The 14,846-nt window shown below is 62.8% G+C and overlaps 2 protein-coding genes across 2 annotated transcripts in view; one reads left to right on the plus strand and one right to left on the minus strand.

The window, feature by feature from the left end:
• Positions 1 to 1,410, plus strand: part of LOC120502263 (glutathione S-transferase Mu 1-like) — a 2,745-nt gene extending 1,335 nt beyond the window's left edge. The window contains exons 5-8 of the mRNA XM_039709522.1: positions 598 to 698; positions 816 to 911; positions 988 to 1,098; positions 1,183 to 1,410. Of these exons, the coding sequence (XP_039565456.1) occupies positions 598 to 698; positions 816 to 911; positions 988 to 1,098; positions 1,183 to 1,278 (404 nt within the window). The 3' untranslated portion in view covers positions 1,279 to 1,410. The remainder of the gene's footprint in view (positions 1 to 597; positions 699 to 815; positions 912 to 987; positions 1,099 to 1,182) is intronic.
• A 323-nt stretch (positions 1,411 to 1,733) lies between these two features.
• On the minus strand, positions 1,734 to 7,069 carry EPS8L3 (EPS8 like 3). Its single transcript, XM_039709523.1, has 19 exons — positions 6,959 to 7,069; positions 6,705 to 6,789; positions 6,536 to 6,609; positions 6,387 to 6,451; positions 6,139 to 6,294; positions 5,319 to 5,456; positions 5,163 to 5,248; positions 4,714 to 4,826; positions 4,550 to 4,623; positions 4,351 to 4,450; positions 4,200 to 4,264; positions 3,907 to 3,981; positions 3,646 to 3,794; positions 3,362 to 3,553; positions 3,187 to 3,283; positions 2,993 to 3,106; positions 2,820 to 2,899; positions 2,599 to 2,731; positions 1,734 to 2,288 (listed from the first exon to the last, which is right to left on the minus strand). Exons 2-19 carry the CDS (start codon positions 6,743 to 6,745, stop codon positions 2,271 to 2,273), a joined length of 1,770 nt encoding a protein of 589 aa, XP_039565457.1. The 5' UTR covers positions 6,746 to 6,789; positions 6,959 to 7,069; the 3' UTR covers positions 1,734 to 2,270.
• Positions 7,070 to 14,846: the final 7,777 nt, after the last annotated feature.

Here is a 14,846-nt window from a genome sequence, read left to right on the forward strand (position 1 = left end):
GTGCCCACAGGCAGGAGTGGGGCTGGAGTGGGATTGGAGTGGGGCTGGATTGGAGCTTAGAAGGGGATTGGAGTGGGGCTGCAGGGGGATTGGAGTGGGATGGGAGTGGGGGCTGGAATTGGGCTTGGAGGGGGATTGGAGTGGGGCTGGAGTGGGATTGGAGTGGGGCATGGAGAGAAATTGGAGGGGGATTGGAGGGAGATTGAGGTTGAGGCTGGAGTGGGATTGGAGTGGGGTTGGGATTTGAATTCGATTAGGGTTCGGTTGGGTTGGGGTTGGAGTTGGATTAAAGTTGGGGTTGGAGTAGGGTTGGAATTGGGTTGAAGTTGGAATAGGGCTTGTCTTGGGTTGGGAGCTGGAATTGGAGTAGGGTTGGGGATGGGATTGGAGTAGGGTTGGAATTGAACTGGGGTTCAGCTGGGCTTGGTTTGGGGTTGGAGTTGGATTGGGGTACAGGTCGGAGTGGGGGTGAGCATGGGGCTGGAGCTGAAGTGAAAGGAACCTGCAGCCAGCAGCAGGGCTGGGGTCAGGGAGGGTTTGGGGCAGGAGGGGGGGTCAGGGAGGGTTTGGGCCCCCAGTGCTGACCCCCCTGTGCAGGTGGTGAGACAGAGGAGGAGATCCTGCGTGTGGACATGCTGGAGAACCAGATCATGGACTTCCGCATGAGCCTTGTCATGGTCTGCTACAACCCTGACTTTGTGAGTGTCCTGCAGGCTGGGGGACCTTGTGCCAGCACTGGGGACCCCATATTGGGAGGGTGCTCCCCAGGGTGGCAGGCTGGGGCTGCCCATCCTCACCCTCCCTCCCTCCCTCAGGAGAAGCTCAAGCCGGGCTACCTGGAGCAGCTCCCGGGGAAGCTGAAGCTCTTCTCCAACTTCTTGGGGGACAGGAAGTGGTTTGCAGGGGAGAAGGTACTGCCAGGGCTCCCGAGGGGGCTGAGGGGCTGGGGAGGGGCTTTGTCCTCACTGTGTCCCCCGATGTCCCCAGCTGACCTTCGTGGACTTCCTCATGTTCGACGTGCTGGATCAGAACCGCATCTTTGAGCCCAAGTGCCTGGAGCCCTTCAAGAACCTCAAGGACTTCATGGAGCGCTTTGGGGTGAGCAGGGGCACCCCGAGGCCACCCCTGGGTGGGGGTGCCACGGTGGGGGCAGCCCTGACACCCCTGGGTGTGTGTCCCCAGGCTCTGGAGAAGGTGGCTGCCTACTTGAAGTCCAGCCGCTTCCAGAAGATGCCCATCAACAACAAGATGGCCAAGTGGGGCAACAAGAAGTTGTAGGAGCTCAGCACGGGGCTCAGAGGGTGGGGGGAGTCCTGACCCAGCCCCTCCAGCACCCTCCATCCTTGGGGGGGGGACAGCACCCCTGGCATGATGCCCCCCAAGACAATAAAGTCATTTTTAGATCTGGCACCCTGGGGCCCCTCAAGCCTTGTGGTGTTGCAGGGGCACTGAGGTGGCTGGGGGTTGGTGGGTGTGGGTGAGGGGGGGTCCCTGCCCCAAGGGGCGGTCCCTGCCCCGTGGGGCCCGGTCCCGGCGTGGCTGGGTTGGTTTGGGGCCCGGGGCTGTTCCCAGGGCTCTCCCTCTTGCCCTGGGAAAGGGAAAAGAGCCTCGAGCCTCGCTTCTTCCCGCCCCCGCTCCTCACGTGGCTGGGTTGGTTTGGGGCCCGGGGCTGTTCCAAGGGCCTCTTGCCCTGGGAAAGGGAAAAGAGCCTCGAGCCTCGCTTCTTCCCGCCCCCGCTCCTCATTAGCACACGCCTAATGAGCTCTAATGAGGCAGCCCTGACAAAGGCCTGGGGAGGGAGCGCTGGTGCCCTGCCACCCACCCCGGCTGCGGAGCGGGGTGGGCTGGGGACAGCCCTGTCCCCTGGGGCCCCTCGCTGCCATCAGAGATGGGCCCAGGGTGGGCCTTGGGTGCTGGGGGGGGAAATGCTGCGGCCCCCTCCCTGCCCTGTCCCTATTTCCCTATGCCTGCCATGTCCCTCTCCCTGCCCCGGGTGCCCCCCAGACTCTGCACACCCCACTGCTGTCACTTTTATTTTCCACATCGATCGCTGTACATTTTGGGGGTGCAAAGCCCCTTCACAGCGCCTGAGCCCGCCGAGGGGGGTGCCTGCCCCCCTCCTTCCTTTGGGGGGGGCGTTCTTTAATTTCCAGGAGTGATTCTGTGGTTTGGGGGGGCAGGCGGGATGCGGGGGTGGGTTCGCCCCCAGGTCCAGCCGTTCCCGGGGTGCTCCATCCGGGCCGGGGACATGATGGGGACATCAGCGTGGCTCAGTCCCTGGGGCCGATCTGCGGAGAAGGGGATGGGAGGGGAGGGGAGGGGGCGTGGGGATGAGGGTCCCTCCCCCCCGGCCAGCCCGGGCTGGGGCGGGGCTGCGGGGGCGGGGGTCCCTCACCCACAGGAGAGAGGAGCGGGTGGGGGCCGGGGTCCCACACCCCCGGGGACAGCCGGGGCCGGGGGTCCCACACCCCCGGGGACACCCGGAGGCGGGGGTGGGGTGGGGGTCTCTCACCGCGAGGCCGGCCCCGGGGGTGGGGAGGGAGCGTGGGGCCGAGGGTCCTGAGCTGGGGTGGGGGTACGGGGGTGGCAGTGCCTCACCCCCAGGGATGTCCGGACGGGGGACAGCTTGAAGAGGACCCTGCGCCACTCCTCGGGACAGACGCCTCGCAGCTCGGCCGGGCTCATCTGCAGCAGCTCGTGGCCCCGCAGCACGCCCAGGGTCCGCACCGTGCTGCGGGGGCGGGCACGGTGAGCCGGCTCCCTCCAGCCCCAGAGGGACCCGGGGGGGCTCTGGGGGAGGGGGCTCAGGGACCACCTACATCCGCGAGAAGCCCTTGTCCATCAGCCAGGCCGTCACCTCTGCCGGCGAGGAGCTGGGGTGCAGGGTGGGGGGACTGTCCTGGAGCGGGGACAAAGGGAGGGGACATCGCGGTCACCCCGTGCTGGTGGGGGGCGCGGGGAAGGGAGGGGTGAGGGGTTTGGGGTCTCCCACCTGTCTGGCGCTGCGCCCCGGCTCCGGGAGGGGCTCCAGGATGTTGCCAGGGACGTGTCCCCTGTCCCCCCGCTCGTCCTGCACCAGCCACCACTTCCTCTGCTGGTCCAGGACCTGGGGAGGGGACACGGGGGGCAGCGTGGGGGGCAGGCCCCGGGGTCCCGACTGCCCCTGCCCACGGGCCCCGCTCCCACCTGCAGCGTGTCCCCCTTCCTGACGCTCAGCTCCTGCGAGTTCCTGGCCTGGAAGTCGTACAGGGCCCGCACCAGCCCCTGGCCCGGCAGCGGGGACCTGGGAGCGGGGGGATCAGTGCGCGCTCGGGGGCGCTGCCCCGGCCCTCCGCATGTGCAGGGACACGGGGACACTTACTCCCGGCCGGGACGGTCCCTCCAGCCGCTGGCCGGTGCCTGTGCGGGGGGCAGGGACGAGGAACGGTGTCGCGGGTGAGCCGGGGAAACTGAGGCAGGCGGTGCGCTGTGCTGCTCCATCACGGGGGGCAGCCACCCGTCCGAAAAAACCGGGGTGTACGCGGGCACCAGGGCGGCGTTGGGGTACTCGGCCCTGCAGCATCGGGGGGGGGCACCGCGGTGGGCGCTGGGACCCCCCCCTTAAATCCAGACCCCCTTTCTCGGTGTCGGGGGGCTGGAGCCCACCTGGACTTGTTCCAGGCGGTGCCGAGGCTCTTCCAGACGCCGTAGTCGTCATCGCCCAGGTTCTCCTCGAGGAAGTCCAGCGCCTCGGGCAGCAGCAGCGGGCTCTGCACGCCCGCGGCCAGGCCGGGGCTGGGGCAGTGCCCAAGGACCTGCGGGGACGGCCATGGAGCAGCACCCCCAAACACCCCCGGGGGGGGGCGGTGAGGGGTGACCCCCCGTGTCACACATTGCGGGGGTGGGACCCGCTGCGGGGGCACTCACGAAGGACAGAGCTGAGAAGATGAGGCGCAGCAGCTCGGGGGGAGCGGGGTCCGTCACGTACCGGTGGCTCCGGCCCTGGCGGGGGTGGGGAAGGTGTCCCCAGGGAGCCCCCCTGTCCTCCCACAGCCCCCCCAGCCCCACGGAGCCCCCCAGCCCACCCACACCTCTCATCCCTACACAGACCCCTGCCCCCATATGGCCCCTCAGCCCCACACATCCCCACACAGCTCCCCCCATTCCCATTTAGCCCCTTCCCCACATCCCCCCGCCCCCTCCAGCCCCACGGGACCTACCAAGAGGTTGAGGGCGTATTTCACCTTCTGGAAGAAATCCGTGTACGCATCCTTCGGGGGCAGCGCTGGAGGGGCACAGCTGGGGCTGGCACCGGGCTGGCACGGGGCTGGCACCCCGAGCAGCCCCCCGGACACTGCCCCCCCTTCCCACCTGGCTTCTTCAGCTTCTTCTTGGTGCTGGCCGAGCTCAGCGCCGCCTTCAGCTGGCCCATGAAGCGCTCCAGGTCGGCCAGGACGTGGTTGAGGATCTCCTGTGGGTGCGGGGGGGCGGTGGGCGCTGGGTGGGGGCCGCGGTGTCCCCACCCCTGAGGGGTCCCCACCCCTGAGTGGTCGGCCCGGCCGGGACTTACAACATCTCGGTCCGCGTCAGGCACGGCCGGGACGGGGGCTCGGCTCCGCGGCATCTGCGGGGGCTCCGGCACGCCTGGTGACACCACGGGGTCCCCAGCATCACCGCTGCTCCCGGGGAAACTGAGGCACGCTGCGGTCCCTCCCTCCCCCGGCCCAGACTCACGGTAGTCCGAGGAGAGCAGCCCACGCCGGGGGGACGCGTGGGGGTCGGGCTCGGGGGGCTCTGCCCAGCGCTCCGGGGCCGCGTACGGGGGCGGGCTCGGCGGCGTGTCCCGGCTGCTCCGGGGCCGGGAGGGGAAGGAGAGGGTGAGCTGGGCCCGGGGGGCTGCGCGGGTGGGGGCAGAGGGGTCGTGTGTGGGTGGGGGGTAGGCGGGAAGGAGGCCGAGCCCGTGGGTGGGATGGGGGGGTTGTGTTCATGGTGGGGGCTGAGCCGGGAGCTGGGGCGCTGGGAGAAAAGACCCCCCTCAGCCCTCAGGTGGGGGTGTGTGCCCACAGGCAGGGGGGCTTTGGGCGGCTTTTTGTGGGACCACCGCCAGACTCACCACAGCTCTGGGGAGCGGCACTTGGGGCCCAGCCGAGCCGTCTCCGGGGCGGGGCCGCAGAGCCACTTACCCCCCATACCTGTGCCCGTAGCGATTGCTCTGCTCCTCCTTCCCCTGCCTCAGCACCTTCTCCAGGCTGCTCCTCAGCGTCTCTGCCTGGCACGGAGCCGCTGCCATCAGCGCCCATCCCGGCGGCTGCCCCGCGTTCTCCCCGCCCGGGACTCACCCCCAGGCGCTCGCACTGGAAGAGCAGCACGCTGGTTCTCGGCGGGTTCCTCTCCTGGACGCTGACGGCCAGCACGGCGTTGTCCAGCCCGGCCGAGCACCCCTGCACGCTCGCCAGGGGGAAAGCCTCCAGCTCCTCCTGCACGGCGGAAAGGGGGTCCCCGGACGGCCGGGAAAGGGTTAAAGGGGTGCAGCTGGGGTTCTGGGGTCGGGCTTGTGGGGTGTGAGGTTTAACGGGGATGGGGGGTGGCATGGGGGGATAGCAGAGTTTGGGGATGGGGCAGGGGTGTGGGTGCCAGGCTGGGGGGGTGCCCAGACTGGGGGTGCCAGGGCTGTAGGAACTGCCAGGGTGGGGGCAGTGGGGTGTACAGGGATATCTGGACAGGGGGTACCGGGATTTGGGGGTTCCCATAGGCAGGGGTGCCAGGATTTGGGGGTTCCTATAGCCCAGGGGGTGCTAGCATTCAGGGGATAGCCTGGCCAGGGGGTTTGGGGGTTCCCACAGCCAGGGCGTGCCAGGATTCAGGGGATACCCTGGCCAGGGGGTACCGGGGTTTGGGGGGTCCCATAGCCAGGGGGTACGGGGGTTTGGGGGTTCCTATAGCCCAGGGGTGCCAGCATTCAGGGGATACCCTGGCCGGGGGTTTGGGGTTGCCCTGGCCGGTGGGTACTGAGATTCAAGGGGTGCCTTGGCTGAGGAGTGCTGGGCTTTGGGGGTGCCCTGCTCGGGGGGGGTACCAGGGCTCGGGGGGGGGGTACCAGGATTCAGGGGTTCCATGGCAGAGGGCGCCAGGCTTTGGGGGTGCCCTGGCCGGGCGTACCTTGCTCTCCACATCGCTCAGCACCAGCTCCTGGTCCTTGACTTCCAGGACGACATCCTGCCCCCAGAGCCGGCCCTGCTCCTCCAGGTCCTTCAGGCGCCCCAGGCAATCCTCGGCGCTGCGGAGCTCCCGCTCCAGGGGCATCGTCAGCAGGTGCTGGGGGGACACGGTGCCACACGGTGCCACACGGTGCCACACACGCCCCTGGCAAGGCTCGGGGGCGCGGGGCAGTTTGGGGGGGCTTCTACCTCAACGTGGTACTGGAAATCATTCTGGAGCTTGAGCAGGGTCTGCCCGTAGTCCTTGCGCTGGTCTGGGGGCACAGCAGGGTGAGGTGACAGGGCCAGGCTGGGCGGGGGGGGGCTAAAGGGGTTTTTGGGGTGCAGCCCTCACTCACTGTAGATGCTCTTCCCGGTGAGGCGGACGAAGCTGTTGGAATGTCGGAGCGGGGTCCTGTCGTCATACTCGCTCCTGGACGGACAGACGGACATTTACACCCCCTGCCCCCGTCCCGCCCGGCCCTCGGGGGTCCCCAGGGTGGGACCCGGCCCCCCCTGGCCGCTCACCGGGAGGGGCTGCTGCTCCAGCGGCCGAAGGGGTCTCCCATCCTGCCGGGGAGCAGCCGGAGCGTCTCGGTGCTGCTGTGGGATCCTGGGCACGGTCCTTGTGTCACCCCCGCTGTGTCCCCACCCCGGGCGGTGCCGTCGCCCTGGTGGCCACCGGGACCGCCCTGAGCCTCCCTCGCAGTGCCCCGCTCCATCCCAGCCCCTCGGGGTCACCCGTCCCCCCATGTCCCGAGATGGGGTCCCTGCCCGCTCACCTCGATCCTGGCTCTGCCGCTCGGGTGACAGGGGCAGGGGACACGGCTTGTCGTCGGCACCGCACCCAGCTGCTCTTTGCCCTCTCGTTAAAGCGGGGGAGGGACGCTGGGGACACCTGGCACAGCCCCCGCCTCCTCCATCACCTGCGGCAGGGCGTGCTGGCCGGGGCAGCAGCGGGGAACGCGGCCCGGGCGTCCCCGGCCCAAGGTCCCCGCCCGGCAGGACCCGGCCCTGGCACCCGCAGGACTCTGTGCCCTTGGCCGCTGTGATCCGGGCTCGCCCCAGAGCTGCTTTGTAGCCAGGAGGGGCCGGATCCGCGGGGAGGGTGCAGGATTTGGGTGAAGGATGGAGTCACCACCCCCAGGGCTGTGGGGTCAGCTGGGCTGGGGGCACACGGGGTGCCCGGGGTCGTGTCCGTGGGGTTGGGGTGACGCTCTGAGCCACCTCTCCCGGCACTGGCTTGTGAGGCTTGGGTTCGTTTTAAGCCTTTTGGCTCCTCCAGTGCAATTTAAGGGGTGATGGATCAGCTGGGCCGTGTCCCCTGTGTCCCCGAGGGTCCCATCTGTGCTCCGCAGTCCCTCAGGCTGTCACATCCCCGCTCACCTTCTCTCTCCTTTTTTTTCCTGCGGACCAAACCGACCCCACCGGGGGGGGGGACCCCGGCGTCCTGCATCCCCCAGTGTTACCCGGAGCGGGCGATCCCCCTTGGGAGTGTTCGGGGGGTGCCGGCAGACACGCAGGGCACAGCGGGGGGAGCGGGAACTGGGGCGGGAAGGGGTGCCCATCGTGCCTCAGTTTCCCCGGGCGGGGAGGGGCAGGGTGCAGTCCCCACTGCGGCCACGAGGGGGCAGCACGTTCCCGCGGCCCCCGCTGTGTCCCCCAGATGTGTCTGCACCCCCAGATGTGTCTGTGCCCCCAGATGTGTCTGCACCCCCAGATGTGTCTGCACCCCCAGATGTGTCTGTACCCCACATGTGTCTGTACCCCCAGATGTGTCACCCCAGATGTGTCTGCACCCCCAGATATGTCTGTGCCCCAGACGTGTCACCCCAGATGTGTCTGCACCCCCAGATATGTCTGTGCCCCAGACGTGTCACCCCAGATGTGTCTGCACCCCCAGATATGTCTGTGCCCCAGACGTGTCACCCCAGATGTGTCTGCACCCCCAGATATGTCTGTGCCCCAGACGTGTCACCCCAGATGTGTCTGCACCCCCAGATATGTCTGTGCCCCAGACGTGTCACCCCAGATGTGTCTGCACCCCCAGATATGTCTGTGCCCCAGACGTGTGTCCCCAGATGTGTCACCCCCCAGATGTGCAGCCATCATCCCCGGCTGGGCAGCCTCAGGTGTGTGGCGCTCCCCCAGATGTGCAGCCCCCCCCACACGTGCGATCCCTCCAGATGTGGCGCCCCAGCTGTGCAGGGTCCCGGCTCCTGCCAGCGCCTCTGACACCGCCGGCGTCCCTGGCGCTGGGGACATTTGGGTGACACCTCTCGGGGCAGGGTGGCACAAGGGGCCCCCTGTGGTCCCCGTGGGAGGTTTGGGGTTACAACCCCTCAAAGCCAAGCCCCTTCCCCGATTTAGGGCTGCACCCAGGGCTCGGTCCCCCCGTCCCCACCCCCGGCAGGGACCGAGCGCTCGCCCCGCCCCGCCCCAGCTCCTCCCAGTCACCCCACTGGGGAAACTGGGAACGGCCCCGGCTGCGGATTCACTCCAAAGCCCCATTTTCGTGTTTTTCTCCTCAATTCGCAGCCAGAGGCAGCAGTTCCCCGCACAGCCCCAGCCCGGCTGTGTCCCCCTCGCCCTTCCCCGGGCTCGGGAAGTCCCCAGGGGACACCGACCCCCTTGGGAGCAGCCAGGGAGGGGCTCGGAGCCTTCTGGAGACCCAGAAATCTTTTCCCACTTCAGGTTTTGAAACCCCCAGCATCAAAATGTGCAAAATCTGTCCCCAAAGCGCTTTTGGGAGGGAAATGGCCTCAACCTGCGCCCCGTTCCGCTCCTGGGGAGGGCACCCACACCCAGCCGGGGACAGCCGTGGGGACATCACCCTGCCCCCGCTGGGGACGCCGTCCCGCGCTACCCCAGAGGCAGCACGGGGATTTTGGGGTTCGCCAGGCGGAGGGGGAGCACAGGGGCAGCCGGGTCTGGAATTCCCGGTGACACATCGCTCCCGGCCAGGTGCCACGAGCCGCGGGGCCGGGAAGCAGCCGTGCCTCGGGGCTGGGTGCCAGCCAGGGACAAACCGCCAGCCAGCCTGGATCCGTCCTCACGTCACCAGCCCGGCCTGCGGTGTACCCGGGGCTGTCACCTAATTGCTGGGGACCAGCGTCTCCGTCATTGGGGATGGCTGGGCACGTTTAACCCCTCAGGGGCTGGCAAACTCTTGGATCAGAGTCCCGGGTCAGACCAGAGGCGTGGCACGACACGGGTGGCACAAAGCACAGCCCAGGGCTCTCGAGATGCACAGACCCACAAGCCCTGCCCTGCACGGGCACTCCCGGGTGGTGGCAGTGGCAAGCCAATGTCCCAGCTGCCACAGCTGCTGGGGTGACACAGGAAAAGACAGAGGATACTGGGTGACACCTCGCTGTCATCCTGCCTCCATGCCTTGCTTGGTCTGCCCCTGGTCCAAGGTCACTGTGGCATTGTCACCCTGACACGGTCACCTCGGGGTGGCCACCTTGGCATGGTAACTTTGGCATTGTCACCCTGGCATGGTCACCTTGGCATGGTCACCTTGGCATGGTCGTCATGGCATTGTCACCCTGGCAGGGTCACCCTGAGATGGTCACCCTGGCATTGTCACCCTGGCAGGGTCACCATGGCATTGTCACCCTGGCATTGTCACCCTGAGATGGTCACCCTGGCATTGTCACCCTGGCATGGTCACTGTGGCATTGTCACCTTGGCACTGCCACCCTGGCACAATCCCCTGCTGGTCCCCATCACCCTGCTGGTCCCTGTCACCCTGCTGCTCCCTTTGTGGTGGCTGTCCCTGGGTGCTCCACCTCCTGTCCCGTTCCTGAAGGTCCCCTCTCAGCGCTGCCCCAAGCCCCTCCTTCCCTGGGGGCACCTCGGGGTCTCAGCCCTGTCCTGTGGGCTCCTGGCCCACGTGGCTCTGCTTTATCCTGCTTTTCCCAGAGTGCACCATCGTTGTTTTGCTTTGAGGAGGTTGAAATGGAATTTTTTTGGATTTCAGTGAGGGAGCTGCACGTGCTGCAGAGCGCTGGGGACCCGTCACTTGGGTGATCTTGGGCTGTGATGCCAGGCCAGGCACAGGCCAGGAGCCCCACGGCCACAGAAGGAGCTGGGTTTCCTCCACAGCCCCAGAGCTCTGGCCACAAACCTGCAACAACCTTCTTATTTTTAGTGTGAAGAGGGAAAAACCAACGTGCCCATGGCCACTCCTGTGTGTGGGACCCATCCTGTTTCCTTCCCACCATCCATCATCCTGGCAGCCCAGCCTGGGGATTTCCAGGGGGACTGGGGGCTGACAGGACTGCGGCACCACACAGATTTAATTAGAGGTGATGAGGGCATGCAAATGAGCAGGTTAAATCCTGCTTGGGGGTGGCCAAGCCCTGAGGATCCTCAGAGGGTTTGGAGGTGTTTCCCACGTTTCCCACGCTCCGGGTGCCAGGGGAGGGCTGGATGTTGGGGGAAGCAGGGTCTGGCTGGGAGAGGGTGAGGGGGGAGGTCAGGGAGGTCACAGCTCCACGGTTATTCCATGTTCCTCTCCAGCATGGGGAATGCTGGAGATCCCCTGATGTGCTGGGATCCAAGTGAGCCCAAGGAAAGCTGGAATTTGGCTCTTTCTCCTCCAGTTTTGGCATTTGGGATGAATTCCCTCACGGAAGAGCTGGTGTCTCTACCCCTCTATCCTGCTTGCCAGCCCTTCCCTCCTCCTCATCGCTTCCACACACAGGGGCAACCCTAATCCAAGAGATTCCTGACATGCTCTGCCAGAGCAGCCCCTCTCTAGTGCTGGGATCTGAGCCTTGGAATGTTTCTCCAACTCTAAATCCCCCAAAATTTAGGGATGAGCCCCAAATCCTCCGTCCTGGGATCTGAGCAGCCCAGTGGGGCCTTGGAATGGCACAAAAGGTGCTCAGCAAAGCTCAAGATCCCAACTCTTCCCTGGAAGAAAACAAGGGGAGTTCCTTGGCTGGATGGAGCACCTGGAGCTGCTCAGAGACCCAAACCCACCATTCCCATGGACAAACCCGGGGACACGGAGCTCGTGGCCATTATGGGGAGCAGAATGGGGTCAAGGGTGCAAGTGATAGCTTTTCCAGAGGAAAAACCCCAAACATTTCCATGGAATCTCTCCAGGGAGGAGGATGAAGGTGTGGCCGAGCCTCGTGGCCCTGAGCTGGTCGGGCTGAGCAGCCAGGAGGGCAGTGCTGAGCTGGGGTGGAATGGGTGGGCTCCCTTCCCATGGGAATGTGCTGCTGAGTCAGCATTCCTGGAGACCCCATGGGTGATGGGATTGGGTTGGGAACCTGCAGAAACTTTTGCTTCTTTTCTGCCAAGATTGGGATTAAATGTGTGAGATGATATTTCTTGCTGGGACTCAGATGTTTATTGGTTCTTATCTCTGTCACAGTCTCACAAACCCTGAGTTCTGCAGCACTTCACTGTAACAAACTAAAAATGGAGCCCTGTCTCTCTCTCTCTGCAAGGCCTTTTAAGGATAAACTGTCCAATTGAGAAATGACACCTCAATTATTTTTACTTTTAACCCAATAACCAACCACCCATGGCCTCAATGGGCACTTTTTAATCCAATTAGGGAGGAGGATGAAGGTGTGGCCGAGCCTCGTGGCCCTGAGCTGGTCGGGCTGAGCAGCCAGGAGGGCAGTGCTGAGCTGGGGTGAGTTCCCTTCCCATGGGAATGTGCTGCTGAGTCAGCATTCCTGGAGACCCCATGGGTGATGGGATTGGGTTGGGAACCTGCAGAAACTTTTGCTTCTTTTCTGCCAAGATTGGGATTAAATGTGTGAGATGATATTTCTTGCTGGGACTCAGATGTTTATTGGTTCTTATCTCTGTCACAGTCTCACAAACCCTGAGTTCTGCAGCACTTCACTGTAACAAACTAAAAATGGAGCCCTGTCTCTCTCTCTCTGCAAGGCCTTTTAAGGAGAAACTGTCCAATTAAGAAATGACACCTAAATTATTTTTACTTTTGACCCAAAAACCAACCACCCGTGCCCTGCAATGGGGCCTTTTTTATCCAATTACACAAAACCACCAAAGCCCATGGAGAAGAAAGTGAAGAAGAAGGAGCAGCCTCTACCCTAAAACTTCCATCTTGCTTTTTATCTATTACTATATTCTGAAAGCCCAAACTCTTAAGTTTTCCACCATGTGATATCACACACTTCTGTTCAAACTCCACACCCACAATCCCAGTTCCATCATTCCATTTTGGAATCTTCTCCACAGCCTCAGGTCAGTGCAGTGTTCTCCTGGGGGGCAGTGCCTGGCAGCACACAAAGTCTGAAATTCTCAGTAACCAGGGTTCAAACACCAGGGAATTAACAGAACAAGGGTTGGGAGCTCCCAGCATTTAACTTTGGTGGCCTGTGCAGGATCACAGCCCTGCAGAGAAATGAGCTCACCTGCTCTGATCAGCAGAAGCACGGGCATGATTGCTCCTTCCACTGCCACCCTTTTAAATCACTTTGCCAAGCCAAGAAGCCTTTGGTATAGCCAGCAGGAACCCCCGTGAGGTCCCTGGGAGGGGGATGGGTGCAGAACGTGACACCCAGCACGGGTCAGGGGTGTTGCACTCGAGGGAGAAGCTCTGCAGGAAGTTGTGAAAGGGGGAGCAGCTGCCGTCACTGGGGTGTGGGGCGGGGAGAGCCCACGGAGGAGCTCCCAGGGCGTCGGGTGGGAGCTTCCTCCTCCCACGTCATCAGAACCGTCTGTGGGTCCTTCCTCCCTCGGGGGAGCTGGGCAGGAAGGGGGTGCAGAAAGGGACAGGGCTCCCAGGAGGTGTTTGGGAGCTGTTTGGGCAGGGTGAGGAGCACTGTGACTGCTGGAACCCTGGGTGCTGAGAATTTCAGATTTCTGTGCTGCCAGGCACTGACCCCCAGAGAACACTGCACTGACCTGAGGCCGTGGAGAAGCTTCCAGAATGGAATGGCAGAACTGGGATTGTGGGTGTGGAGTTTGAATAGAAGTGTGTGACATCACAGGGTGGAAAACTTAGAGATTAAGGTTTAGAATATAGCAATATAGGTAAAGCAAGATGGAGGTTGTAGGGCAGAGGCTGCTCCTTCTTCTTCACCTTCTTCTCCATGGGTTTGGGTGGTTTTGTGTAATTGGATGAAAAATTCCACATTGCAGGACATGAGTGGTTGGTTATTGGGTTAAAAGTAAAAATAATTGAGGTGTCAATATCACTTTTTAGAGTTTAAGGTTTTGGAATATAGCAATATAGATAAAGCAAGATGGAGGTTTTAGGGCAGAGGCTGCTCCTTCTTCACCTTCTTCTCCACGGGTTTAGGTGGTTTTGTGTAATTGGATTTAAAAGTCCCCATTGCGGCCATGGGTGGTTGGTTATTGGGACATGAGTGGTTGGTTATTGGGTTAAAAGTAAAAATAATTGAGGTGTCATTTTTTAATTGGACAGTTAATTCTTAAAAGGCCTTGGAGAGAGAGAGAGAGACAGGGCTCCATTTTTAGTTTGTTAGAGTGAAGTGCTGTAGAACTCAGGGTTTGTGAGACTGTGACAGCGATAAGAACCAATAAACATCTGAGTCCCAACAAGAAATATCATCCCACACATTTAATCCCAATCTTGGCAGAAAAGAAGCAAAAGAATCTGCATGTGACATGTTCTAGCAAAACTCCAACTGCTGCTCCTGCCCTCAGGTGCCACCTGTCACCCACGGACACCCCACGGGAGTCACAGGATGGGAGTCCAGGTGTCCCAGGGCCCCCAGCATTGCTCCCAGCATGGCCCAGGCTGACTGGGACACAAACAGCTGTTTTTTCCCCTTAAAAAGCAGCTGTCTCCTGCCAGAAAACAGAATTCCACGGAAAAATATTAGGAATGGAAAGTGTTTGGCATTCCCTATTGTTTGGCTCCTGTGGGAAGCTGAGCAGGAGGAGGAGCCCATCGTATTCCAGCCAGTGCAGCTTCTGCTGGACGTCAGGAGGGTTGTGCCCTTGGATGGTGTGAACATCCAGGACCATTTCCTGTCCAGGAATGGGTTGATCATGTCCTGAAATTGGTCCAAAATGCGAAGAGTATTTTGAAGAAGAGTATCCAGCCTCTTGAGTCATGGACACTCACCCAGGCAGCATCTGCAGCCTGAATCCAGCACAAATCCTGGGACTTTTCACCCTGGTTTGGAAGATGCTGGGTGATTCAGGGATGGTTTGAGAAACAACTCATCCCTGGGAGTGCCCATTCCCTGGGCAGCAGGGCCAGAGGAATCTGCAGCCCTGGGGGGATTTGTCACCTGGACATCCCCCAGTCCTGGCTCAGTCTCAAAGTGGCTTTTGAGGGACAGGGGAGACTGGAGGCCAAGGTCCACAGAGCTGGGATGGGGCTGATGCCTCCTGAGATGCTCCCAGCAGCTTCCCAGGGGGATCCTTGTTGTTCTGCAGGATGTGGGTGGTCCTGGGGGAACACGGGACCCGAGCTGGTGCCTCCTCTTCCTCAGCCCTCCAGCTGCTCTGGGTGGAGACACCTTGGCCAAGGCTGGGCCAGGAGAGATCTGTGAGTCCTTGTCTTGGTGTGAACAGCCAGGTGTGTGCTAAGGAAGGCAGGAGCCTTCCCTGAAATGGAAAATGTAAAGCCCCTCCCTCTGAATTGTCATAATTTTGAAATTAAGGGGCTCTCAGGGAAAGATATAGGAGTGGGAATCA

This window comes from Passer montanus, unplaced genomic scaffold (genome assembly GCF_014805655.1).
Source record: "Passer montanus isolate IOZ18808 unplaced genomic scaffold, ASM1480565v1 scaffold211, whole genome shotgun sequence".
NCBI classification, from domain to species: Eukaryota; Metazoa; Chordata; class Aves; order Passeriformes; family Passeridae; genus Passer; species Passer montanus.

What these genes read in the sequence shown, in the direction of transcription:
- EPS8L3 (XM_039709523.1), bottom strand. Translation starts at nt 6,745, where the DNA reads ATGGGAGACCCCTTCGGCCGCTGGAGCAGCAGCCCCTCCCG. An exon ending in TGGAGCAGCAGCCCCTCCCG is followed by an intron (nt 6,610 to 6,704) that starts GTGAGCGGCCAG and finishes CTGTCCGTCCAG; the next exon opens with GAGCGAGTATGACGACAGGA. An exon ending in ATTTCCAGTACCACGTTGAG is followed by an intron (nt 6,295 to 6,386) that starts GTAGAAGCCCCC and finishes GTGTCCCCCCAG; the next exon opens with CACCTGCTGACGATGCCCCT.